Raw genomic sequence first — 27,020 nt, forward strand, 5'->3', positions numbered from 1 at the left:
CCACAGACTCTCCCACACCCCAAGCCCCTGTCCCTTCCCATATGTCTAACGCCTCAGCTCAGTCCCCCAGCACAGAGCCACCTCCAGCACCCTACGCTCATGCCTGCCCCCTCCAACATCACACCCCCAAGTGGAATCCTCACCTCCTCCTGCACCCCTGCCCCAGTCCACTGAAAACAAGGGAGTGAGTGAGGGTGGGAGAGAATAAGCCTTAGAGGGAGGGGTGATGGAAGGAGCAGTGCTGGGGTCTTGGAGAAGTGGCAGGACAGGGCAAGAAGGTTATGTTTTGTGTGATGAGAAAGCTGGCAGCCTTACTCCAGAGGAGGGCAGAGGCTTGATAGATTGCAGCAGGATCCTCCATTAAAACTTCCTCAGTCTGGCCAGTCACGGGCAGGGTGCACTGGGGACAGAGCTGGCACTGGAAGTCTGTGTTAATGGACCTAGCTACCAACTGAAATGCATTATTGAGAGTGTAATTAAATCGAGGAAAAAAATCCCATGGACCTAGACACCAACTGGTCGCTTAGAAATGGAGGTATAAACCCAGATGGAGTGAATGAAGGATGGATCTTCACAAGGAGCATGTCTGAGAACTCCACCACTCCAGCCTCAATTCCTGGGGGTTTCCTGTGACCCCAGTGACAAATTTTAGAGTATAAATGTTCTGATGGACCAAATATCCAGGACTGGGCCATATGTGGGGCAGCCTGCAAAGGGCATACCTAGCCAAACACTGTTAATGTAGCCAAGTAGATAACATTGTCTGGCATGTGTCTGCGTTATAGCGCAGAGTTGCACAACAAACAGGAGAAGAATAAATCAAGGGAGCCCCACTTAACGTTCTCAGTTTGACTGCAACAGGTTCATCCACAAGGCCATTGGACACACTCCTATAAATAATACTCATGCATGCTGCCTCTGGCGTGCAATGTTTTCCCTTTCCTCTTTTCTTCTTACTCCCACTCAGGGTCAGGAGATGTTACCTTTATGTTTTAAATGCTGACGACTGTGATTCTTTTTTTTTTCTTTACTGCCTCCTCCTGTTATTGTTCTCCGATGCTTTGAATGAAACACACAACGTGAAGTGCAATGAAGAAGCAGTAAAAGGCTCGTTGAGGGAGGCATTCTATTCTCAAAGTGTGATAGATGGAGAGGAAAACCATCGGTAGTAAGAAATGTAACTTTTTAAAATGTTTCGGGACAAGTAAAGAAGTGTTTGGAAGTTCAGTTCTCATCTCACTGATATCCTAACAAGAAAAGATTTCCCTCCTAATTTACTGCCCAGAGAAATGTAATATTGAGAGTATAATCTAGGGGAAAAATCCCATACAGAAGGCCAGACCTTAGCCAACAGTAATAATACAGCCAAGGATCGCTTACTTGCAAAACATGACGTAACTCAATCAAGCAACAAGGAAGCTACTCAATGGAGCAGAAGAAGTGAACTAAACAAGGAGTGGGGGGCTGCTAAAGTATGGATCCTATCTTAAGGAGTTATTAATGGGGCATAGTTTTAGAAAAAAAATTTGTACTAACATATACACTGACAGAGTTGGATGGCCCTGCTAGAAATTGGCAAGCACCAGAACTTCTAGTATCCCAGATCTCCTTTTAGGCTATATCTACACTAGCCCCAGAACTTCGAAAGGGGCATGATAATGAACCTAATCAAAATATGCTAATGAGGCGCTGCCATGAATATGCAGCAACTCGTTAGCATAATGGCGGCCGTGTCACTTCGAAAGTTCCACTGTCGATCACACGTGGCTTGTCTACATGGGGTCCTTTTCGAAAGGACTCCGCATACTTGGAAATCCCCTTATTCCTATTTCCTATTCCCCTTATTCCTTATTCCTATTCCTATTTCGAAAAGGACCACATGTAGACAAGCCAAGCATGATCGAAAGCGGCACGTCAAAGTGCTGCAGCCACCATTATGCTAATGAGGCACTGCATATTCCTCATTAGCGTCTTTCAATTAGGTTCATTATCATGCCCCTTTTGAAGTTCTGGGGCTAGTATAGACATAGCCTTTGTGTTTATAGTTTGAAATTTCTCACTACAGAAATGGACAAATCATACAAACACTGAGGGTCTCCTTTCACTAAACAGACATCAAGAGCCAAAGACCAAAGCTATTAATGGAGTTGGGAGTAACATACCAGGCAAATGAACTGTTCAGTCCTTAAACTTGCAAGTGTTTCTTTTACATGGTGTTTTTGTTTTTGTTTTTTTCCTGGTAGGCCAGCACATCATGCTGATGACATATTTTTCATCAGAATCAGAAGAAACTGAAGAAGAAACTCCCCTTGACATAACTAGAGTTTATTAATTCAACGGCATCAAGCTGTTCAGCCACCATTGCCGGCGAGCAAGATGTACTATATCAACACAATTAGGCCATCAAAAATTCACACGAAAAATGGAAAAAGCAGAATTCCAAGAGAATTCAATTAAAGATCAAATGCTTGGAAAGCAGAGACAGCAAGTAAGTCCACCTATGAGTATCTGGAATGTGTACCAAGACACTGATGAAGGTACAAACAACACAATGATTATTCAACTGCGTGGACAAGAGGTCTGCTTCCACAGAGGCCCATGAAATACTTCCAAACCTCCTAAGGAACTCCACAATGGTCTCTTGTTTTCGTTAGTGTGCTGTGCATTTTGGAGAGGATGGCAAAGTTAAAGATGCCACATCTTTTAAAAGGGATATATTTAGACTGCAAGATGATAGAGGAAAATTTGAATTCATCACCTTACATCAAATATCTATCAGGGCTCAAATTTTCAAACCTTGGTGGGACATTTGGACACCCAGCCCCCTTGGACTGCAAGAAAGAGATGTCCCAATTCTTTCGTTGCTCCTGCCTTCACAGACAAGGCCAACTGCACTGGGTAGCATGAATGGAAGAAGGTGAGCAGCCCTCAGTGGGGAAAGAACAGGTTAAGAACTGTTTAGAAGAGCTGCAGATACATGGGGCCCGATCTAATGCATCTGAGGGTGCTGAGGGAGTTGGCTGATGTGATTGCAGGGCCATTGGCTATTGTCTCTGAAAACCCCTGGTGATAAGAGGAGATTCCAGATTATTGGAAAGCGGAAAATGTAGTGCCTATATACATAAAAAGGAAAAATCGGAGGAACTACAGACCTGTCAGCCTCAACTCAGTCTCTGGAAAGATCATGGAGAGGATCCTCAAGGAATCCATTTGGAAGCACTTGGAAGAGAGGAAAGTGATCAGGAATAGTTAACATGGATTCACCAAAGACAAATCCAGCCTGACCAGCCTGATTGCTTTCTATGATGGTAGACAGACGGAGATGGGGAAGGCGGTGGATTTGATATATCTGGACTTAAACAAAGCTTTGATGCAGTTTCTCACAGGATTCTTGCCAGCAAGTTAAAGAAGCGTGGATTGGATAAATGGACCGTAAAGTGGATAGAAACCTCATTGCACTCAAAGGATTGTGATCAATGCCTTGATGTCTGGTTGGTGATCAGCAGCAAGCAGAGTACCCCAAGGGTTGGTCCTGGAACGGCTTTTGTTTATCATCTTCATTAATGACCTCGGCAAGGGGATGGATTGCATCCTTGGCAAGTGTGCAGATGACACAGAGCTAGATACGCTCAAAGGTAGGGATATGGTGCAGAGTCACCTCGTCAATTGGAAGACTGGGACAAAAGATACATGATGAGGTTTAAGAAGGACACGTACATAGTCCTGCACTTAGGACATAAGAACTCTAACACTGCTACAGGTTAGGGACTGACTGGCTACGTAGCAGTTCTGCAGAAAAATACCTGGGCATTACAGTGGATGAAAAGCTGGAATAAGTAAACAACGTGTCTTTGTAGCCAAGAAGCCTAACAGCATCGTGGGCTACATTAGAAGCGGCATTGTGAGCAGATCTGGGAAGCCATTATTCTCCTTTATTTGGCACTGATGAGGCCACATCTGGAATATTGTGTCAAATTCTGAGTCGACCATTAGAGAAAGGATGTGGATATATGATGAGAGTCCAGCAGAAGGCAACACAAATGATGAGGGGGCTGGAGCATGACTTATGAGTAGAGGCTGAGGGATTTAGGTTTATTTAGTCTACTGAAGAGAAAAATTCGAGGGGATTTGATAACATCCTTCCACTACCTGAACAGGAATTACAAAGAAGATGGAGAGAGGCTGTTCTTTGATTGGTGACAGATGATAGAACAAGGAGCAATGGTCTCAAGCTGCAGTGGGGAAAGCCTAGGTTGGATATCAGGAAAAAAACTATTTCACCAGGAAGTGGTGAAGCACTGGACTGTGTTACTAGCAACGTGGTAGAATCTCCACCTCTAGAGGTTTTTAAGTCCTGGCTTGACAAAGCCCTGGCTGGAATGATTTAATTGGGATTGGTCCTGCTTTGAGCAGGGAGTTGTATTTAATGACCTCCTGAGGCCTCTTTCAACCATATGATTCTGCAATTCTAAGGCAAAGTTACACTTAGCCATGCCTGAATGGAGCTTGGTGCAGCTGACGGTCCAAGGGTTTCAAAGAGCTTTACAAACATGAATTAAGCAAGCTTCCCAGCTCACCAAGACTGTCCTTAGGATTTATGAGGCCCTACACAGTCCTGGTGCCCCTATTCCCGATGGCAGCCAGATGAACAACAATTTTTAGAGATGGGATTTTATAAACTTCAGCAGCACATGAATGAAATATTTTTAAACCAAATTTGAAACCAGGGTGGGGAACCAATGGCCCATGGGCCAGATTTGGCCCACAGGCTCTGCTGGGCGGGAGAAGGAAGTGCCTCAAGTGCCTCCATCGCTCCCACTTGCCGAATCATGTCCCACCCTGGAGCTGTGCAAGGCATAAGTGCCCATTCTCTGCCCCCTACTGCCCAGACCCCACCGCATCTCCCCACTCCTGCACCCCCCACTCGACCCCACACCCCATCTGCTCTCACACTATCCATCACACCCCTACCCCAACCCACTCACACCTTCACTCACTCCCAGACTGCTCACCCCCAGCCCACTCCTGCGCCCTACCTCCGCTGCAGACTGCACACCCCCAGCCTGCTTCTGCACCCTATGTCCCACTCAGATCCCACATTCTCACCCCCTCCCTCTCCCTGGCAGCCCCATCCTGTGCACTGCACCTCTCATGTTGGTGCCTCCCAGCACCTGGGGGGCCCCACCAAATCTACTAGCCCTTGTCCCCCTAAGCTCTGGGGCAGAGCTCGAAGGCTGTGAGCAGAGATCCCTCCAATGTTTTCTGTTCCTGGTCAGCAGTAATTTTGTTATATGCACCCAGGCATATATAAATGTTCACCACCATTAGAAACACATTCTGCTGGCCATGGGTGGCTGTGAACACTCCGCTAATGTGCTGGGTGGCAGCTGTGTTCCCGAGTGGCTGCCCAAGCACTTTGCTCCAGGAAACACTGGTAATGAGGTGAATGTCTTTTCTGCATCTCAGCTGGGGAGGTTTTTTTCCTTGTTGGGGATGGGGCAATGCTTCACACTTGTGTCTGCCCCCTGCCAACTGATTTTGCTGAAGGTCAGTGGCCTGCACCCAAAAACATCTCCACCCCTGTTAAGTGGCTTCATTACCTCTCACATGGCTTTTTCACAGGTTCTGTTAATAGCTCTGGCTGTTTTTTTCAGTTTTATGTGAGCCAGATCCTCTCTGGAGGAAGCAGAGCCGCAGAACAGGGGTAGGAAGAGGCAGGTGGGTGGGCATTATGTCCCAGTGGTGCTCCAAAACCTCAGGTGCCCTACACAACTCTGGATTTTGTGTATGGATAAGAATGGCTCTGCAACTCTTCAACTTATCCATAAAGCAGGTAAAGGCTACTTACTGCAGTGGAACCACAATGGACTTCAAAGAGGCTCCTACACAGAGATCTGGTTTCGGAACTGAGTTTCTGGTCCCAGGATTTCATATTCAGCTGAAGCTCAAGAGTTTGAGTGAGTTACCCACAGCCTGACAGCAAGGCTGGGCTGAATCCAGTAGCTCTACTCTTTCTAACATGGTGTCCTTTCCCAGCATCTCAGGAGACTCACATCACACTCAAGTAATTGTATAACAAGGGAAGGAGGCAGTATTCACACCACTGGCCCTGACTCCCAGCACAGCCAAGGCTGCAGATTAGACTTGAGTCTAATGAGTTAGTCAATGCAAATCCACCATTAACCTCATCCACACTGACATATGAGGATGCAAAGAGCAAGCATGTTAGGAAGAGAAGCCCTTTGCTTAGCTGCTCCATCAGCAGCCCCGGTCGGCAGCTGAAGGGGTAGAAAAGGTATTACATTTATTTAAAATCTGCTCTTTTTTCAGGTTATTAGTACTGCAGCTGTTTTAAATGGCTTAGGGGTGAAATTAGTGTTTTAGTTCAGTTAAGAAAGCTGTTGCCCCAATGCTATATATTACATTTGCTGGTTAGAGACGTCTGTCATGCATTGATTCTCAGTATAGCTTTTTGTGGAATTACATTCAAAACATAGCTCAGGTTTAAAAAAAAAAAAAAAAACACATTCACATTTCTACACGCTAAATATAAATTCTACAGTGCAAAATATTGATAGTACAGAACTGTTTTTGAAGTGCCTCTGTAGATTCTTAAAACAGCAATTCCCATTCTTAAATCATTACAGGCAAATTCTTCATAGTATCAGCATTGATTGCAGTAATCACCAGTTGTGGATCTGGGTGACCTACAACAGTGGCCCTGGCTAGAATGTTTTGGAAAACAGACAATCAAAAGAGAGACCAGGACCAAAGGGACATGGTTACAGAAAAGAAGGATCAGAGCTGGATTATATTAAAAGTAAAATTGAATAATTAATTAACAACATTGATAAAAATATAATTATAAATAATTCCATAATCATAAATTTAATATTTTATAACAGGAAGCTCCTTGCACTCATGGTTAAGAAAAGGCTACACAACATGACAAAAGATTAATCAATGGGCTGCTCCCATTCATCTCAGTGGAGAATTAACACCAAGGTACACTGCTTTGGATGCCTCCTTGGCCCCACTCCAACAGCTTGTGTGTGAAAGCAGAGCAGCACCATTTATCCAGAGATGGCCTAGCTGCAGGAATAAGTTTTGTGGGAATTCTGATGCCACCCCTGTCTCTATGGGATAGGGGAAGAGAGGGAATCAGGGCCACTACCTCTGCAACTCCCAAAGGAAGAGGAGCCTCAAGGGAGGAAGGACCCCTACGCAATCTTCCCAGTTGTGGTAAGACTAACCTTGTTCCTGGGCTCTGGGCCTCTGTCCACAGCCAGGACATCATTGCCCATCTTGGGACGGGGGGGAAGTGTGGTCTGGGGGGAACCCAGGCCCCACACACTCATTCTGGGTTCCAGCCCAGGGACCCTGTGTGGCTGCTGCTGGTGGGGAAGGGCTCCCCTCACCCTGGACACCGCAGCTCTTCTCCCTGGGCACTTCCCTGGATGATCCTCCCCCCTGACCCATACCTCCTCCAGGTAGTGGCAGCAGCAGCACGTTCTCCCTCCTGGATCGGCTCCTCCCCCACGATCAGTTCTTTCTGGCCTCATACTGAATCTCAGGGCTGCCTGGACAGGGGCCCCATCCCCTCACTGCTGAGAGCTCCTCCCCCACTCTGCTGTTCCTAGAAAACACCCCTTGCTTCTCTCTACTCACCTCCTAGGGTCTCCTCAACCATCCTCCCCTCCCACTGGGCAAAGGGCTTTCAAAGGTGGTCTTAAGTGGGACCAGCTGGCTCCAAATGACCCAGGGCAGCCTCCTCCCCAGCTGCTCCCACTCCATTTGTTTGCCAGTTCAACTCAGCCCTGCTTTTCCCGCTTGTACTCACTCCCCCAGCCTTACTGGGATGGGAAGAGGACCCCACAACCAAAAAACTTGTGGGCAGTGCAAGGAAGCAGAGATGGAGGCACGACAGGGTCTTGGTCACGGTGTGTCCAGAGCTCCAGATAATCTTAACGCAGCTCTGAGAAGAGCAATACAATCTAGGAGCAGTTGTGAGAGACAAGAAGCGTGACTGGACTGGGGGCTTCATTCCATCCAATGCAGAGCTGAAGAGTGGATACATAAAACATGAGGAGGAATACCACCCAGCTCTGTGCAGGGTTGTCCCCCTGAGCTGGTGTTTGAGCCCTGCTCCATTGTTACCCACAGGCTGCAAAACACAGATTGGAGGATTCAGCTATAATCCCCTGACACAAAGCACCCACAGTACCAAAAGTCTGGGAGTCAGTCAGCACATCATTTTGACTTCTCACCCAACCAGAACTATTATGAGGATGGAAAAGTTTGGCTCTTTTCCCTAGGGGTCAGCTCCTGCAAAAAGCACAATGTAGAACTGCATCTACCACAAAGTGTGACCTCTCTGGTTTTTTAGCAACATTGTTGGTGCCGTTTTAAACTTAGCAGTGCAATCACTTCGACTTCATCAAGGCAACTGCATTGGAGGTCACAGAGGCTAGAGGAGATTAAATATTAATGGATAAATTCTGCCCTTAATACCAGGCACGCAACTGTCATTTGCTTCACCCCACTGACTGAAGACCACTGGGAGCTCTGAACAGAACACAAGCTTCCACTACTTAGGCACGGACTCAGATGACTAGGAATGTCCTTTCCATCTGCTTACCTCTGATGTTCTCATTGTCAGGATCACCTATAATTTTCTAGAAGTAAACAGCATATTATTCTTGAACCAAAAACACTGTCTTTATCACTTCCAGTGCATGCTTCCGATCCAGGTTTCTACATGTATTGACATGTATGTTTTTCAGAATGTCCAGCAAGCCAATCCTTTGTGCATATCCACTGACTTCAGTGGAGTTACAGAGGCAATAAACATGAGCAGCCAATTGTTTGCAAAATACTAACAGGGCACTAATCCATTTCAGCAATTAGCTAAACACAAAAGCTTAGTGGTCACGAAATTAGCCTTTTCTTTAAAGACCGGCAAAAAGCACAGGTGAAACAGAAATTAAATAATGCTTTTGTTGTTCTTTTAAGCAGCAGATTCACATATTTTAACAATAGCATTGGGGTGACAGCTTTCTTAAATGAACTAAACCACTAATTTCACCCCTCAGCAATTTAAAACAGCTGCAAAACTAATAACCTGAAAAAAACCCACAGGTTTTATGATGTAAATGCTCGGTGCTGCCTAGATTCCCTCAAACTGCAGAGCCAACAGCCTCTGTGGGCCCCTGGGAGGGGGAGTGGCCCAGGGCAGGGCCGAGCACAGCCGGCTGTCAGTTTCACCCGGAGTGCAGCGGACCACCCCAGCCCTTAGTGCTACTTGGTGCACACAGAGTACTTCTCTGCCAGAGATGTAAAGGGCCTGGAGTTCTGGGCAGTGGCTGGAGCCCTGGGCCCCTTTGAATTCCTTGCCTCTGGGGCAACTGCCCCTTACCGCCCCACCTCCACCCCCATTGGTGGGCCTGCCCTCAAAACTCTTGGATGAAAATCTGCAACACTGGAGGCTGCTTAATTGTGATTCTCTTGGCAATTTCACTCATTTCCCACAATTGCTTTCTGAAGTCAGAGAGTTGTTATACTTTCTGTAGGGTGTTTTATTATTCCTGCAGCAGGTTAACATGATGAGCTGGTGGGTTAAAATTAAAAACAAAAAAAAAACCATCATTCAACAGCAGTTTTCATTTCGCTAATACAGAAGGACAAGCAAGATGTGACAAAATCCACTGCAGGGGGACACTCTAGGGAAGAGGGCAAAAGGGAAAATTAAAACATTTGGTTATATAAAAAGTTGGCTGCATTCTTAACTTTCTCTGCACGCATGATACTGAGAATGCCTTTCCCAGGTGCTCTCTCATAGAAGGAGTCCTGACACTGTGATCCACGGAGACTGGTACTCTCCCAGAATACTAGGATGGAAGGAACCTAAGGAAGTCATTGAATCCAGTCCCCTGCACTCACAGCAGGACCAAGCATCATCTAGATCATCGCTGACAGATATTTCAGCTCTTGCATCAGCTGTTTCAAAGTAAATCTTCCAAAAGCTCCCGCACCCTGGTCACTGGCAGTAAATACAAGCCTCATGGTTGCCGGGAGGGATGATGCTTCTTCCATTATTCATACACAAACAATTAGGCCCAGGAGTCATGCCGGTTTGGGCTCTGTCACCATCAGCAGCTCTCAGGAGTTAAGCATGGGTTGACGTGGTCAGCCAACATCACCAAGTCCCCCAGAAAAAAGTGAGGAGGGGATTCAGCACATTGCCTGCTTTCCTTCACGTACTGAAGTGTTGGCCTTTTGGCATTACGGGGCTCTGTTCTTCTGCAAATGCTGTTTTCAGATGAAACTACTCGGGAAACCTCTATACTGCAGCTGGGAGCATGTTTCCCAGTGGGAGTAGGCAGACCCAGGAGCTCAAGGAGAGCTAGCACACTAAAAATAGCGGTGTAACTAAGGGTAGCACAGACGGCTTTTCAGTTTAGCCACCCACCCAGAACTCCCTAGGTATATACGCAGGCTGCTAGCTTGAGCTGCCACCCCAACCATACTGCTATTTGTAGAGTGCTAGCTCCAGCAGAGGCTTACAGCACTTGCTTCCAGCTCCTGTGCAGCCCCAACTTGAGTCATTACAGATCTTATCCTACTGAAGATCCTACTTTTCACAAGACTGTGGGTTGCAAACCAAGGTTCCCATTTCATTGTTAATCCCCTGCTTAACTCCTGTTACCCTTGAAGTTTCACCTGGTTAAGAGAAAATCCCAGAGCATAAATTAGACACTTCTCTTGAGAGGAAAGTGTTTTCTCCAGGAACTCACTGTTAGTCAATTGGTAACTCACCATGGAATTCATGCACAAGGCTAAGAGATCCTTCAGAGAAAGGTAAAATGTTAAGGCTGCAAGGCTACATATCAGAGGTAGGTGACAGGATCTTCGTATGTATGTAAACATTGCTGTACCCAGAAGAGAGCTCAAAACAGGGGTGGCACACCGTAATTTGGGGCCAAACAAAGGCAGGCTCAGGGCTGCTCTAAGTTGCAGTTCTGGATGTTGATGGTGTAGCCCACACATCCAGGCATGGGTCACTGTCCCATGGAGGGTGGCACCTAGCCCCCTTACACAGAGGAAGAATGAATCTCCTCCACAGCCCTAGCTGAGGAGCAGCTGCCCTTTGGCTCAGACTGGAATGGCTTGTGCAGTAAGGTCCCCAGTTCCAGTCTACCTGTGGGCAGTCTTACTGGCGTCTGGCAGCCCGGGACAGCCATGCTGCTATAGAGCCCCATTGTTAGGAATACCCTCAGAACGTCAATTAAGCCACACCAGCACAAAGGGCTGCCCGCGAGTTGCTTCAATCAATTGCTTGCTTCTCCAAGCAGTTCTTATGCTCATTTGCTTTCCTGTATTAATACTGTTACAAGTACTTCCCACACACCATGTTCTTTACAGAATTTCTTGCTCCCACTGCAGCCAGATCTGGTTGTTTTCTTAACCATGTAAGTCTCTCTGAACTCTGTGTGCATCTTGCAGGATGAGGATGAGGAAGTGCTATGGGTAGGAAAAAATATGATACTAACATGGCACAGCTAAACCAGGGCACCTAGCATCTCCAGAAAGGGGGCTGATAGGTGGGTTATGGAGGATGCTGTCCTCCCCTTTCTTTTTTCATAGGAAAGAGGGGTGGAAGGGAAGCAACCTATGTCTTCAGCAATTTCACCGCTGGACAAGAGTGTTTCAAGAGGCCACTTCCCCACAAGGGTATGTTTTATGTAACTTCCCCATACATATCTATGGTTCAACAGCCTCTCTACTTCAGCTCCAAGCTTCACTCACTTGCAGATGTAAAATGTGAGCATATGATGGCACTCATTTACCAAAGCTGGTGATGTGCTGGATAAAGGAATCATTTATACTTCACCCTTCCTGCTGATTTTCAAAGGGAGCTCTTCCACACATGGCTAGGTCTTGCTCTGGAAGCCTTAGTGAATTTCAGATCGAGTACAGAGGAGTCAACCTTCTCAATAGCTCTGTGGGGCACTTTTATTTGCGCTTTAATATTTTAGTACAAGTGAAGGGCCTCTTGGTCTTGTATCATTGCACAGAACAAACACCACACAGACAGCAGTGCAAGCTCCTCCTTCTGCTCTGACCTTAGGGGATCTCTGTGTCCCTTTAGTTCTTGGCCTCTGCAAAGAAAGCCAACCAGGAAGCTGGATAACAGTGATATGGGAAGATGTAAACCAGGAACTGGCCTGAGATCAACAGTTCAAAGTCCTGGCTTGACAAGATCCCAGCTGGGATTATTCAGTTAGGGTTGGTCCTGCTTTAGGCAGGGGGCTGAACTCAATGACCTCCTGAGGTCCCTTCCGGCCCTAGGATTCTATGATTCTTGTTAAACCACTATTTGATCAACTGGAACACTTAAATAACTGGCATAACTTATAGCCAAGCAGCTCTGGTCAGTGGACACCAGCAGGAACACAGAGAGAGCAGAGGAGCCTGCAGGCTTCACTCAGATGCAGCAGGGAGGAATGCATGGCAAACGTTTTAAGGAGACTGCCCATTAAGAATTAATTAATGCCAATTACAATGTAGATAACTCCACCATAAAGGAGGAGGGTTGGTCAGATGACTGTTGATGCGCTGATCGTAAAACAACAAAACAAATGAAATCTGATGCCAGTACGACTAACTGATAAATGATGCCAGTGCAGATAAACAAGGTCCACAATACCAATCGAGCGATTGGGGTTGGATTGATAAGCTGGCTAGTAAAAGAAAATTACAACTAATGCATACACAATCAATCAGAATGTGGAATGTCTGAACACTGTGGGCAAATGCAAAGATAGAGCTGTTTCAAAAGGAGATGGGGAGATGCTGATGCGATATACTTGGATTAGCAGAGATGCATTGGACGGCACTGGGAGAGATGTGCCATTGTGAAGTCATTTGGCCAGGGAACGAAACGAAGCATGAGGTAGGGGTGGGGCTGCTTCTCAGCAAAAGAGCTAGAGGAGCATTATTAGGATACAAACTGAGGAGTGCAAGAACGATGGTAGTGAGATTCAAAGTGAAACCATTCAACACCTTGGTCAGTCAGGTATATGCACCCACGTCAGACAGCATGGCGGAAAAGATTGAGCTATTCTATGAAGACTTAACAAAGACACTGGAGGAGATATGAGTGCAGAGAAAGACCTAGATAAGAGAGTTAAAGGGCTAGCCGTGGCAATAGAAGAGGCAATTGAGCAGATGGTTCCGGAAGAAGAGAAAATCAATAAGAAGTGGATTATGCAGGAGACACTGAAGCTGGTCCAAGAGAAGAGAGTGTTGACGATCAGAAGGGATGTTTCCAAGAGGGCAGAACAACAATATAGAGTGAAATGCAATGAGGTAAGGAAAGTAGTCAGAATGGATAAGGTGAAATGCTTAGAGGAACGGTGTGAGGATAAATCCTCTTTAAATCCTCCTCTGAAGCTTCCACTCCCACTCATGCATCTGATGAAGTGGGTCTTTGCCCATGAAAGCTTATGCTCCAAAATATCTATTAGTCTATAACATGCTACAGGACTTCTTGTTGATTATGGCAAGTGTAACACCAGGGAGGTTTGATCTTCCAGGGTGCTGTTTCATGTGAAATGGTGCATTCTGGGGTCAACTTTGACCCTGGAACTCCTCAAAAGCCTCAAGGATTAAGGAAGGTCGATGGGAGGAACACTCCCGTCAACCTTCTGCCATGAAAACAGCTGTGGAAGTTGATGGCTGCAAAGTCAATTTTTCGTATGCAATTGGTATATCAAAACCCAGGTAGCAGCCACTGACCTTCCAGGTAAGTGTACACATAGCCTAAGGGAGAGAGAAAACTGATTCCCTGTTCTGCGTTTGTGAAATTGCTGCTAGAGACAAGCCAAATTCTTCCCAGTGTTACATCTATGCAGCCTCATTTAAGTCAATAAAGGGAGCTGTGAAGGTGTAATTTAGGGTAGAGTTTGGCCACAGAACAGATTATTAAAGAGCTGGGCAATATGGAAGAAGACTGAAGAACAGCAATCTCTTATCAGAAGGACGAGAGCAGGGTCAACAACCAAAATAACAAGAAAAACCATTTTTTAAGAATATTGGTTAAAAAAATCAGTAATTCAAGAGCCTCAATGCACATGGATACGAGATGAACCTTAATAAATAACATGAAGCCATACTTTTTGTAACCCCTATTTTAAGAATAGCACACACACAATGATTGGGAATGCAATACATGTTTACTGCAGGACGTTCACAAACTTTTTACATATTCTATTTCCTCACGCTTCACATGTGTGTGTTGTACTACTATCCTCCTAAATTTTACTCCCTAATCCACTTTAATGATGCCAATTTTATGTTACATTTAATTTCAGTTTTCTTTCTTAAAATGTGTGTTGCCCTTCACAGCAGGAATGTCACAAGCTTCCTTTTCTTCTTCAAAATCAAGACTTTATTATCCCATGATCAAAACACAGATACAGTATCATATCCACAATGCACATATTCAAGCACATATTCAAGGGGAAATTATGCAACGTCTCGAGATCACATACTGTTTGCTATTTAGATATGAGCTGTTCATTTTTGGGCTTTTTAGACATTCATCATTTATCAAAAATAATCAGGAGGGTTCTTTTTTCGTTTTACTTTGCAATTATAGTACTGGGAGCCATAAAGAAATCTTTAGAGAGCCGCACATGGCTCCGGAGCTGCAGGTTGCAGACCCCTGGGTTAGAGAATGGAGAGAAAAGTGTTTCACAAATCAATACACCTCATGTTTTCAAGGGTCACGGCATAGTGGAAGCTGAGCTTCGGTGAAACCTAGCTGAGCATGTTTGAAAAACAGGCACTTAATGGGTTGCCAGGTAGGAAATGGCCTCTTACAGAAATCTGACCCCATGTACTTAAACCACATGAGACTCACCTGCCTCTAGTTTAATGTTGATTACCACCTTTTGTTATGGTTTTATCTATGAATTAAACTATGCTCTTAACAGGATTTGTTCAACACTAGCTTTGTTTCAGTGTTAATTTCAGCCACCACTGTTGTATTTTTCATAATAAAAAACAAACGAACAGGGCAGCAGGAAGCAATTGATAACAATGGTCTATAAATAGGGATCTGCATTCTCACCAGCTAAATGGTTCTCCCTAAATAAGTCTGCTCTTCTCATCCCCAGTATTTCTTGCCATGTAAGTTTGACAGTGCATACATGCATGTGTGAAGGAAGGAAGGAAATCCCATTAATCTGGTGGGCCAGATTCATGATTTTTGAATGCTTAGGTTGGCAGTACTGGATTAACTATTGGTAGCCAGTAAGAATGCTACAGTGTAATCTTAGTTACTGCCACATCTGGGAATCAAAAAGGCAATTTTAATAAATAATTGATCCATAGGAAAGAAAAGCTGTGTGCAAGTCTGTGTTTGTTAAGAAGGGAGCTCTCAATAAGCCTGCTCAGAGACCACTAGTATTATGGACTGTAAATATGGCACATTAATTTTGTATAATAATGCCAGGTATGTTGCAGGCTGCTATTATACACCAGAGTATGAACAGGTGCAACTCTATGTGGTCTAGTTTCAAGATGAGGGAATGCATTAATGTCATGCAAGGACTACACCTTTTTCTGGCAGGGTAAAGCCCAAGAAGAACCCAGAGAGCATGGTGTTGGCTTTGCTGTCAGAAACACCCTTCTACAAATGGTGGAATTAGTCATGGGCAGATCAGAAAGACTTCTTCGGATCACGCTTCAAACTTGCGCCGGTCCCGTCCACCTGATCAGCGCTTATGCTCCAACCCTGTACGCCACACCAGAAGTAAAAGACAAGTTCTATGACATGCTTAGTGCTGCTGTAGCACAAATACCTGCTCGTGAACAACTGTACATCTTGGGTGACTTCAATGCAAGAGTTGGAGCTGATTGGGCCTCATGGCCTTCCTGCTTAGGACACTTCGGTGTGGGAAGAATGAATGACAATGGACAGCATCTCCTTGAACTGTGCACGTATCACAATCTGTGCATCACAAACACATTCTTCCAAACAAAGCCACAGCACAGTGTCGTGGAGACACCCACGCTCAAAGCACTGGCATCAACTAGACGTGGTCATCACTAGGCGTAATAACCTCAAAAATGTCCTTCTGACCTGCAGCTATCATAGTGCTGACTGTGATACAGATCGCTCGCTAGTTTGCTCCAAGCTCAAGCTGAGACCCAAGAAGCTGTACCGCTCTAAACCTGCTGGAAGGCCCCGCATTGACGCCAGAAAGACGGCAAACTCGGAGAAAGCTGAAAAGTTCAGAAAGACCCTCCAGGAAAATCTGCGCAGTGGCCCCGGGGGCGCCGATGTGACATCCAAATGGCAACATCTGAGGGATACAGTTTACAACACGGCCTTGTCAGTGTTTGGAAGTGTAACCCTTCTGTTAACGCCAGATGCCTGCCAGAAGGGCCGGGTTCAACTCTTGTGGGGTTTTCCTAGCAAGGATACAACCAACCGGCTCGAGCCCCCACCCAGTGGCCTGGGACAATTTCACCCCCGTGCTGAGCGCCTGTAAGGCGGTTCTCCCCCCCCCGCTCGCAAGCACAGAGTCTGAGATAGAAATGGCTTGTTTAATGACTGTAACCTACCCCAAGGTTACAGCGATAGATGCAGTATATCTCAGCACAGAAGAGACAAAACCCCTTTTACCCAGATACCATCCCCATATGCAGTAGAACCCAGTCTCTTGCTGGGGCTCTTGGCCCTTTTCCACACACAGTTACAGGGTGTACCCTCTGCGGTGCAATCTCAAACTCAAAGCCCACAGATACATCACCAGGGCAATACTAGCTATCCACTTGTCTGTAGCCTCCCCTTGCTGTCACCAGCCATCTGCCAGTCACCATCGTCCACCGCTGCTCCTACCAGCCACCCACCATCATCTACCGCTGCCACCCCTCCTACCAGCTACCCGCTGGTCCTGCTGTTGTCTGCCAGTCCTAACCCCACTCCTTGGGACTGCCCTAAAGCAGAACCCCGTGATTTCAGCTCTGTGTGGCCTCAGCCGCCACTCTGTGATTTCAGCTTTTGGTACCTCTAAGCTGCGTCTACACGTGCATGCTACTTCGAAGTAGCGGCACGAACTTCGAAATAGCGCCCGTCGCGTCTACACGCGTCGGGTGCTATTTCAAAGTTAACTTCGACGTTAGGCGGCGAGACGTCGAAGTCGCTAACCTCATGAGGAGATAGGAATAGCGCCCTACTTCAACGTTCAACGTCGAAGTAGGGACCGTGTAGACGATCTGCATCCCGCAACGTCGAAATTGCTGGGTCCTCCATGGCGGCCATCAGCTGGGGGGTTGAGAGATGCTCTCTCTCCAGCCCCTGCGGGGCTCTATGGTCACCGTGGGCAGCAGCCCTTAGCCCAGGGCTTCTGGCTGCTTCTGCGGCAGCTAGGGATCTATGCTGCAGGCACAGGGTCTGCAACCAGTTGTCAGCTCTGTGTATCTTGTGTTGTTTAGTGCAACTGTGTCTGGGAGGGGCCCTTTAAGGGAGCGGCTGGCTGTTGAGTCCGCCCTGTGACCCTGTCTGCAGCTGTGCCTGGCATCCCTATTTCGATGTGTGCTACTTTGACGTGTAGACGTTCCCTCGCTGCACCTATTTCGATGTTGGGCTGAGCAACGTCGAAGTTGAACATCGACGTTGCTGGCCCTGGAGGACGTGTAGACATTATTCATCGAAATAGACTATTTCGATGTCGCAACATCAAAATAAACTATTTCGATGTTGGCTGCACGTGTAGACATAGCCCTAGTGTGGGGTTTCACAAACACCCAAGTATCCAGCTCTATCTTTCAACAGATGGGGAGGATTAGTCAAGCCAGGCTTATAGCTATATAGCCAAGGCATACACAGGGCCAAGGCACTCAGCAAGCTGGCTCAACCAGTACCCCTCCCCTTCTGTCTCACAATGTTTTAAACCAGGAAGCCCTGTGTAATCAATGTCTTAAACAGCTAAGGCAACTGCACTGTCCCGCACAACAACCCAGAGCATTGGTGAGATCTCACAACTCCCGCATTAAGTGTCAGCTTAAATTGTGATTTTACAACTACGTGTTTACAATAGACCAAATCTTATGGCTTACTTGCTACCCATTAGGCTTTGCCTGAAAAGGTATCACACATGCACACCTTTTGCATTCTCATGCAGATGACCTCTGGAAGACTCATTCCTCCCAGCCTTCAGCAGCACTGCATTCCTTCTGCCACATTCCCTACAGAAGAAAAGCTAGAAACACGAACGACTGCTTGGAAGCTAACTCACATGAGATGATTCCAGTCATTAAAAAGAAGCTCGCTGCACTCCTGGAGAACAAACGCTCACCGAGCCAGAGTACCCAGCAAGCACTTAGAGATGCCAGAAGAACAATACAGCAGACAGCCAGGTGCTGTGCTAACAACCACTGGCTCCAGCTATGCAGCAGTATCCAGACCTGTGCTGACTTTGGTAACCTCAGGGGAATGTACGAGAGCATCAAGAAGGCATTAGGACCCACCCAGAACAAGATGGCACCTCTGAAATCCAAATCTGGTGAAGTCATCACTGACAAAGCCAAACAGATGGAGCGCTGGGTTGAGCACTACTCCGAGCTGTACTCATGCGAGAACATTGTGGTTGACGCAGCCCTCGATGCCGTCGAGCTCCTACCAGTAATGGACGAACTGGATCAAGAACCGACTGTGGATGAACTGAAGAGAGCCATCGACAGCATTGCAGCAGGAAAGGCCCCTGGCCAGGATGGTATACCACTGGAGGTAATCAAGTGTGCCGCGGACACACTCCTGGAACCCCTACATGAGCTACTGTGCCTGTGCTGGAAAGAGGGTGCGGTTCCACAGGATATGCACGACGCTAACATTGTAACCTTGTATAAGAACAAAGGAGACAGAAGCGACTGCAACAACTATCGTGGAATCTCCCTCCTAAGAGTCACTGGTAAACTGTTCACTCATGTCATCCTCGGCAGACTCCAGAAGATTGCTGAGAGGGTGTACCCCGAATCGCAGTGCGGATTCCGCGCACAGAGGTCTACCGTTGACATGGTCTTCTATCTAAGGCAGCTGCAGGAGAAGTGCAGGGAGCAGAGGAAGCCACTCTACATAGCCTTCATCGACCTGACCAAGGCCTTCAACTTGGTTAGCAGGGATGGTCTGTTCAAACTGCTCCACAAGATAGGCTGTCCTCCACGGTTACTCAAGATGATCCAGTCGTTCCACGAAGACATGAGAGGAACCAACCAATATGACGGCGCTTTATCGGATGCTTTCAGAATCAGGAGCGGCGTCAAACAAGGATGCGTGCTTGCTCCAACATTGTTCAGGATCTTCTTCGCACTCCTCCTGAAGCATGCCTTTGGATCTTCAACAGAGGGCATCTTGCTGCACACAAGATCTGATGGGAAACTGTTTGATCTTGCAAGGCTGAAAGCTAAGTCTAAGGTGCGGGAAGTCCTCATCAGAGACATGCTGTTCGCAGACAATGCTGCTGTAGTGTCTCACACATAAGACCAGCTTCACAAACTGCTGGATCAATTCTCCAAAGCGTGCAAGGACTTTGGGCTTACCATCAGCCTAAAGAAGACAAACGTACTCATTCAGGATGTTGCTGAATCCCCATCAATCAGCATTGACAACTATATGTTTGAGGTCGTCCACGAGTTCGTTTACCTCGGGTCCACCATCGCTGACACCCTGTCATTGGACACTGAGCTAAATAGGAGGATCGGAAAAGTGGCCACAACTCTGTCCAGACTCAGCAAGAGAGTGTGGAATAACAACAAGCTGTACACTCACACCAAAATGCAAGTCTACAGAGCCCGCATCCTCAGCACCCTCCTTTATGGCAGCGAGACTTGGACCCTGTATGCCCGCCAGGAAAAGAGGCTGAACGTCTTCCACTTGCGCTGCCTCAGGCGCATCCTTGGAATATCATGGAAGGACAGAGTGACCACCACCGCCGTCCTCGAGCAAGCTGGAATCCCAACCATGCACACCCTCCTCAGGCAGCGTCAGCTCTGCTGGCTTGGGCACATCCACAGGATGAATGATGGAAGGATTCCAAAAGACATCCTGTATGGTGAGCTAGCCTCTGGCAAAAGACCTCCCGGACGCCCCCAGTTGTGCTACAAAGATGTCTGCAAGAGAGACCTCAGAGAGGCAGACATCGAGCTGGACAACCGGGAGGAACTAGCAGACGACCGCAGCAGATGGAGGCAGGGGTTACACAAGGGCCTTCAGAAGGGCGAGATGAGGATCAGACAGCTAGCAGAGGAGAAGCGAGCGCACAGAAAGCACACTAAGGACTTGCCAGACACCCACCACATCTGCAAGAGATGCAGCAAGGACTGTCACTCTCGTGTGGGTCTTCATAGTCACAGTAGACACTGTAAATGAAGTCCTAAATTGAAACTATAATGGGCGCGATTCATAGTCTACGTAGACTGAAGGATGCCTACTACTTATCTTACACAGATCCTAGCAAATGTAGGCGGCATTGCCTGGGTCTTTAACAGAAGGATTTTTTTTTTCTGTTCCCGACCCTGCCTGTCCACAGGTTTTGGGATTGGGTTGGGCCACGCCTTCCACCCCCCACCTGTTCTAGAAGGGTGGGGGGCCAGTTTGGGCTGCAGCTCCCAGTCCCCAACCCCTGTCCCTGGGTTTGTGGGACCAGGTCAGGCCGTGGCTTCTGGCCCTTAATGCCTGTCTTCAAGTGGGGTTAGTTTGGGCTGTAGCTCCAAGTCCCCCTGCCTGTCCTTGTGAGGGACCAACCCCAGGTGAGCCGGAGGAGGCACCCTTGTTCCAGCTCCAGGAGATGTGGAGGGATTGTGGGGTCTGGGCCAGGGCTGTGGTGCTGGGCTCAGCTGCAGCCTGACCTCTGGCGGGGTGAGGAGGCCAGGGCCTGGCTGCAGCTGTGCTTTCCCCAGCCTCAGTGTGAACCCGAGCATGAGCCAGTGCGGGGGGCAAGGTAGGGCCGAGTTTCCTGGCCCCAATATGTTGCAAGGGGTACTAATTGTGGTGGAGGTTTGCAGGGGAGCATGGGAGGGTGCTTACCCAGCCAGAGGCAGGCAGGGACAAGAGCCCAGTCTCCACATGGCCACTGTTTCCTGCTGCAGCCCCCACACCCCAGTGGTCACTCTGCACTATTGCTTTTCCCTGTGCTTGCTGACCCCCAGTGATGAGTGAAGTATGTCATCCCGCCTCTCAGTGCCCCTCCCTTTTCACGCTCTGGGAAATCCTGGGATTTCAGGCATTTCCCACTTTCCAGGCACAACCAAATCCTCACCTTGGCTTAAGTTAATGCGAGAGGAAGCTGCATACCAAATTTTGTGGTCGTAGCTTTTATGGTTTACGAGGAGAGCCTGAACAAACACAGCACTGTCAGACGGACAGACTGTAAAATATGTAGCAGATAGACTTCAGTCTGGGCTGAGCACATTGAGCTAATGTTGCTAAGATGGCAGCAAATTAGCTTTAACTGTTGAATGATGCTTTCCATGCACACTGGTACAATAAATCAGCACAGAATACGCTACCATTGCTCTTTCCTGGTACTCAGCAACCACTATTTTAAAACACCAGTTACACTGGGATGTGCATAGTGTTTATTTCTCCATTAATTTATTAACAGGGTTCAGAAAAGTTAGTCTGCAATTATGTGTGTCATATTTCAATTGCAGAATCACAGAATTCTAGGACTGGAAGGGACCTCAGGAGGTCATCTAGTCCAGCCCCCTGCCTACAGCAGGATCAACCCCAATTACATCATCACAGCCAGGATTGCTGGAATCTTAAACTGCACCTTTAAATATTGTCTATTTTACTTACCCAAAAGAAGATACATGAGCCTGTTTGCAGACTGGTGAGAAACAAGAAAGCTTTAGCGCCAAAGAGTATCTATCCCTATACCATGTTTGTCAAGTTCCTGATGGAGCTTTTTAGAGTCTACCTCCTCCATTTTATCCTTTCTTGTCCTCCAAGGTCCAACAAGACAACCACTTTTTGGTGTGGATAAGCATATGGCACTTTCCTCATAAGCCATCGATGTTTTTCAACAATCACATCAAGGGATCACTGATAATTAACAGACAATTCTTAACTCTCTCCTTCCCTATCATCACCCTTGTCTTTACAGGACTCCCATCACTTTGGCATAGCAAAAAGAGACCATGAGTAATAATAAATTAACAAGGAGGTAACATGGGGACCTTCCACTAAGCCCAACAAGTTAGATCAGTTTCCAAAATGGCATTATATAGTCTGTCGTGCTTTATGCAGGGGCTCTTCTTAAGCCATTGTCCAGAAAATGCGTACAGTGAAAAGTTACATATGTAGATTCACTCTAATAGTCATGCAAAAAAGCTACATTCCAACAACATTCTATGGGGAAGATTTTTTTTTTTCATATGCATTATTGATCGTGAGGTCTGTATGGTACCTATTTCTTAAATGCCTACGTAGTTGTTCTGAACTTGATGAAAAGGTATCAGGCATGAGTCAAAGGAAATCTGGAGCAAGAGAAAGAATAAAGAGAATGGAAATAAGTAACAGGAATATTTTGTAAGTTTCAGAACAGGCATTTGAGTTGAGTGACTAATTCATAACCAACAATTTAAACAAATTTAATCTTCCTCTGATTGTTGAGCTGTCTGTGAGCAGTTGTGATTTGCTTGAATATTCAAATATATTTGATTAATTTTTTTCACAGATCACTGATTCTAAAGCTCTCTCTCCAGAATTCAAAATATGTTGCTTAGTTAAATAAGTCATATGGTCTATTTTAGTCCTGCTTAGACTAAGGAAACACATTCAGATTTTTGGTGCTAATGCTCCAAGAAAGCGAATAAGTTTCTTCCATGATAATCTGAGCACGTGATCCTAAATTTACTTTTACCTAACATTCATGAGAGTCAAATTCAGGAAAGGACGTGAACGGTTGAGAGGCAGGATGCTCTGTTGCTTAGGTAATTGAAAAGGGGCTGTGGAGCCCTACATTTCATTTCCAGCTCTGTTACTGACTTTTTGAGCAGGTTTCTCATTGTGCCATAAGTTTCAGATCGGCAAAAGGACAATAATACTTTTTTTTTCCCCATGCTTTGTCTATCTTGTCAATTTCATAAGCTCCGTGGATTGTGAACTGTCTTACCAGAGACAGAAACCATGAGAGTGGGGTCACAATCTCAGTTGACCCATTTGCTGTAGTTATAAATAACCAAGAATCTGAACTTATTTTGCAGCATTCACCCAATTGTACTTCACAAGAGATGATGAAAAAAAATTTCTCTAATGATCTAGCTGGAAAGCAAAGGAATGGTGCCGATACAAATGAAGGTGGTGTGTGTTATCATTTGTTTTGTTTTTCTGTGGCTAGATAATTTTCCAAGTTTATACTTCACATTTTGTGATATCAAATCTCTCCTTTTCAAAAAAATTCTAGCATGCTGAATGGAGCTTAAGGTTAATTTAAATGATGATATTTTCCACCTATCAGGCACCTGGTCAGGCCAAAATATTGTTGTTTACACAAAAATGAGGTTATGGGGAAAGTACTGGCAACAAAGGAACCATCTTCCGTTAAACCTTCACTAGGTGGAGCAAAAAAATAAATCAGAACCACACCACATTAGTTATATAAGTTTTGTGCATCAATCAAACAGCTGCATGTCTCTTCGCACTAAAATGTTTAGATGAGGAGCAAGATTCTATTATATTACTTGGGCCAGAGACAATGAGAAGAAGATCAATTGGACACACTCGGTAATTCATAAACACATCATCTTTTTCAGTTTGAGCGCAGAATTGGGCTTAGAACACAAATGAACTGAGTTTTGCTGTCTCTACCATTTACCAATGCCTACTGTAGATTCTGATATAATTCAAAAAGATCTATTAAGGTATTGCTGGTTTTGATGTAGGGATGTTAACAGACTGCAGCCATTGCCACCAGTAGCTAACTTGCTATTATCACTACCTTTTTTCCCTGTTGTTGTTGTTCTTATTTTATTTTTTAAAGATGGAAGACAGCAAAACTGATGTTTATGATTTTAATTATTAGATGCCACTGCCAGAGCAAGTATATAATTATAACACTTTGCACTCTATTTTCTTCAGGAGCTGTCTGTGCTACCACCCCACTCTGTTCTCTTTTAATTCCATCTAAAGGCAAAGAATTTACTAAAACTGCTAACTGTAAATATTATAAAGTATTAAACACACATTCCCAAATAGCACGGACACAAATGCTACAAACCATTCTTGCGTGCACGAAAAACAGTTCCGTGCCACCTGTCCTTATATATACCTGTACTTAGGGATTCTTTCCACTACTTTTCAGAGGGTTCTGTATTTTTGGTGAAGATGCTATCAAAAAAAGTTGTGAAGTTGATTTGCACCGGTGCAAGTTAATTATCTGGCATGAAATAAGATTATGGATAAGCATCCGATGTAATGATTGTTCAGTTACCTAAGTTTTTTCATACTAGAATTCTGTGATTAAAAACTGAGACCATTGTAATCATAAGAAGAGCAGAGAAGAAAATTTGCCAAAACCTAATTATATTTAATAAGTATAACACACATAATGGCAACATGTCCTAGCCGCTCAAGAGAAGAGCACAGTAAAAGGTGTTCTTTTTAATCACATTCATTTTACAAAGCTATCCAGCATTCATGTATTCATCAGGATTCATACACACACACACATTCTCTCATGCTTGGTACAGGCTGGCTAAACAGCACCTCCCCTCCCCATACAATTATTCATTTAGTTATGATGCTACATGTTATCTCTGGTTGAAATTCACATGTGTGAATCTTGGGAGACCAATTCATAAATAGTTGTTTTTCATTCTGTGACAAATTCCCTATTTTTTGTTAATTTTATCATGCATCTCTTACAATAGACAAAGGTTTGATTGCATTAATATACCCTACACTTTTCTTTCACAATTAAGTGCCTCAAATATAGATATCATGTAGATTGAAATTTCTAATGTTTAATTTACCTTAAGTGTCAAATGATCAAACTCACTGAGGCTTAACATTCAAAAATATCCTCTTTATTGCAGTGGCACTCAGCCTTTCCAGACTACTGTACCCCTGTCAGGAGTCTCATTTGTCTTGTGTACCCCAAGTTTCATCTCACTCAAAATTACTTGCTTACAAAATCAGACAAACATACAGAAAGTGTCACAGCCCACTATCAAGCAACTTCTCAGTATTTATCATTTGTACTATACATAACAAATTAATTGGAACATACATTTCAATGTATAGTATACGAAGCAGTATAAACCAGTCATTGTATCAAATTTTATTTTACTACACTGACTTTACATTGTGTTTGTTTTGTAGCCTGTTGTAAAACTAGACAAGTATCTAGATGAGGTTTTTGAATCCCCTGGACATATGTATATCCATAGAGAACCTTAGGAAATGTGCCAGAAATAACACTATGTACTATGTACTGTGTTGTTGTTGTTTTAAATAAAGACATGCTGGGTGAACAGATTGCCATGGGTCAATCATCACAAAACACCTACCATTTACTTGTAGATGATACAGAGTAAGAGATATCCCATTCCCCGCAATTGAAGTGGAATTGAATTACACCTAGAAATCGACGTGCAAACCAGGCTTAGGAAGAAGCGGCTCTTTCCCACAAAAGCCCCTTACTACCAACTCACAGGCTAGTCTCCGAGGCGCTACAGGCCCGCTCGCTGTTGGGTGGGAAGACACAGACCGCTCCCGCGGCTGCCTGCGGGTCACTGTTGCGGCAGGGCCGTTTGCTTTCTCGGGACTGAGCCCCAGCCAAGCGCCCGGGGAGACCTGCCTGGCTCGGAGCGGGCTGGGAAGGGGAAACCTGGTCCCTAACTTCCGAGCAGGTAACAGCTGATCTGAGCTCAAGCGTCAGAGCCTCAAGGGAGTCACCTAACGGCGGGAGGGGGGGGGTCCATAGCTTCCCCCTGGCTCCCCGCGCTCCTGACCCACCCCGGGCACCAGCCGGGGACACCGCAGAGGAGCCAGGAGCCGGGGCCGGCCGGGCGCAGGGGAGTTCCCGTGGCTCCCTCTGGGGGAGGGCGACGCCGCAGCTCCGCCGCGAGCCGGCCAGGGCGGGGAAGGCGCCGTGCTCCCTCGGGGCCCACTGCCCCAGCCCCGCCCCGAGCGCGCTGCGCCCCGACCGGCCGCGTCCCTGAGCCCCGGGGGCGGCAGGCTGCGGGCACGGGGCCCCCTCGGCCGAGCTGGACCCACCCCGGTGAGATGCATGGCCAGGCCGCCCCCAGCTGCTGGGTCACAGCCCGCACCCCCGGGCTCCCCGCACGGCTGGCTGGGGGCGTCGGGGGGCCAGCATGGAAGCGGGACTATACGTGGGGGACTCCTCGCGGCGCCCCCCTGGTGCGGCTCTGCCGCGGGGCGAGCCCCCGCCCCAGTCCGGACGCGCCGGGACCCAGGAGTCCGGGCTCCCCGCACTCACATCCAGGATGACCGAGGTGCCCTTCCTCTGCTCCGGGGCGAAGAGCTCCCGGCCACCGGCCGCCGGCCCCTCCCGCTCCGCCAGGAGGCTCTTGTCGCTCATCTTGGTGACCAGCCAGCGGAGCAGCCCGTCCAGCCCGCGGAGCGGCGGCTGCGGCTTGCGGAGCAGCTTGTGGACGCTCTCCCGGCAGTAGCGCGCTGCCTGCTCGCACATCCTTCACACCGCCGTCATGCTGGAGCCGGGGGTCCCTCCCTCCCGCGCTCCCTCCCGCCCGCGCCGCCCGGCCAGCCCGGCCGCGCTCGCCGCGGGGAGCAGCCGGGGGCGGGGCCGGGCCCCCCGGGAGGGAGTTTGGAACGCTGCAGCCTCCCCCCCCGCGCCTCCGTCGGAACCCAGGAGTCCGGGCTCCCCGCGCCCATGGAGTGACCCCGTTCCGCTTCCACAGCCAGGGCAGGAACCCGCGGGCCCCGGGGACCGCGTGCATGGAAGGCTCTGGGACCTGGCCTGGAG

The 27,020-nt window shown here is 47.0% G+C and overlaps 1 protein-coding gene across 1 annotated transcript in view; it reads right to left on the reverse strand.

Moving 5' to 3' along the window:
* NECAB2 (N-terminal EF-hand calcium binding protein 2) overlaps positions 1-26,749 on the reverse strand; it is a 366,794-nt gene extending 340,045 nt beyond the window's left edge. The window contains exon 1 of the mRNA XM_075008621.1: positions 26,514-26,749. Within this exon, the coding sequence (XP_074864722.1) occupies positions 26,514-26,726 (213 nt within the window). The 5' untranslated portion in view covers positions 26,727-26,749. The remainder of the gene's footprint in view (positions 1-26,513) is intronic.
* Positions 26,750-27,020: the final 271 nt, after the last annotated feature.

Source organism: Carettochelys insculpta, chromosome 14 (genome assembly GCF_033958435.1).
Source record: "Carettochelys insculpta isolate YL-2023 chromosome 14, ASM3395843v1, whole genome shotgun sequence".
NCBI lineage: Eukaryota > Metazoa > Chordata > Testudines > Carettochelyidae > Carettochelys > Carettochelys insculpta.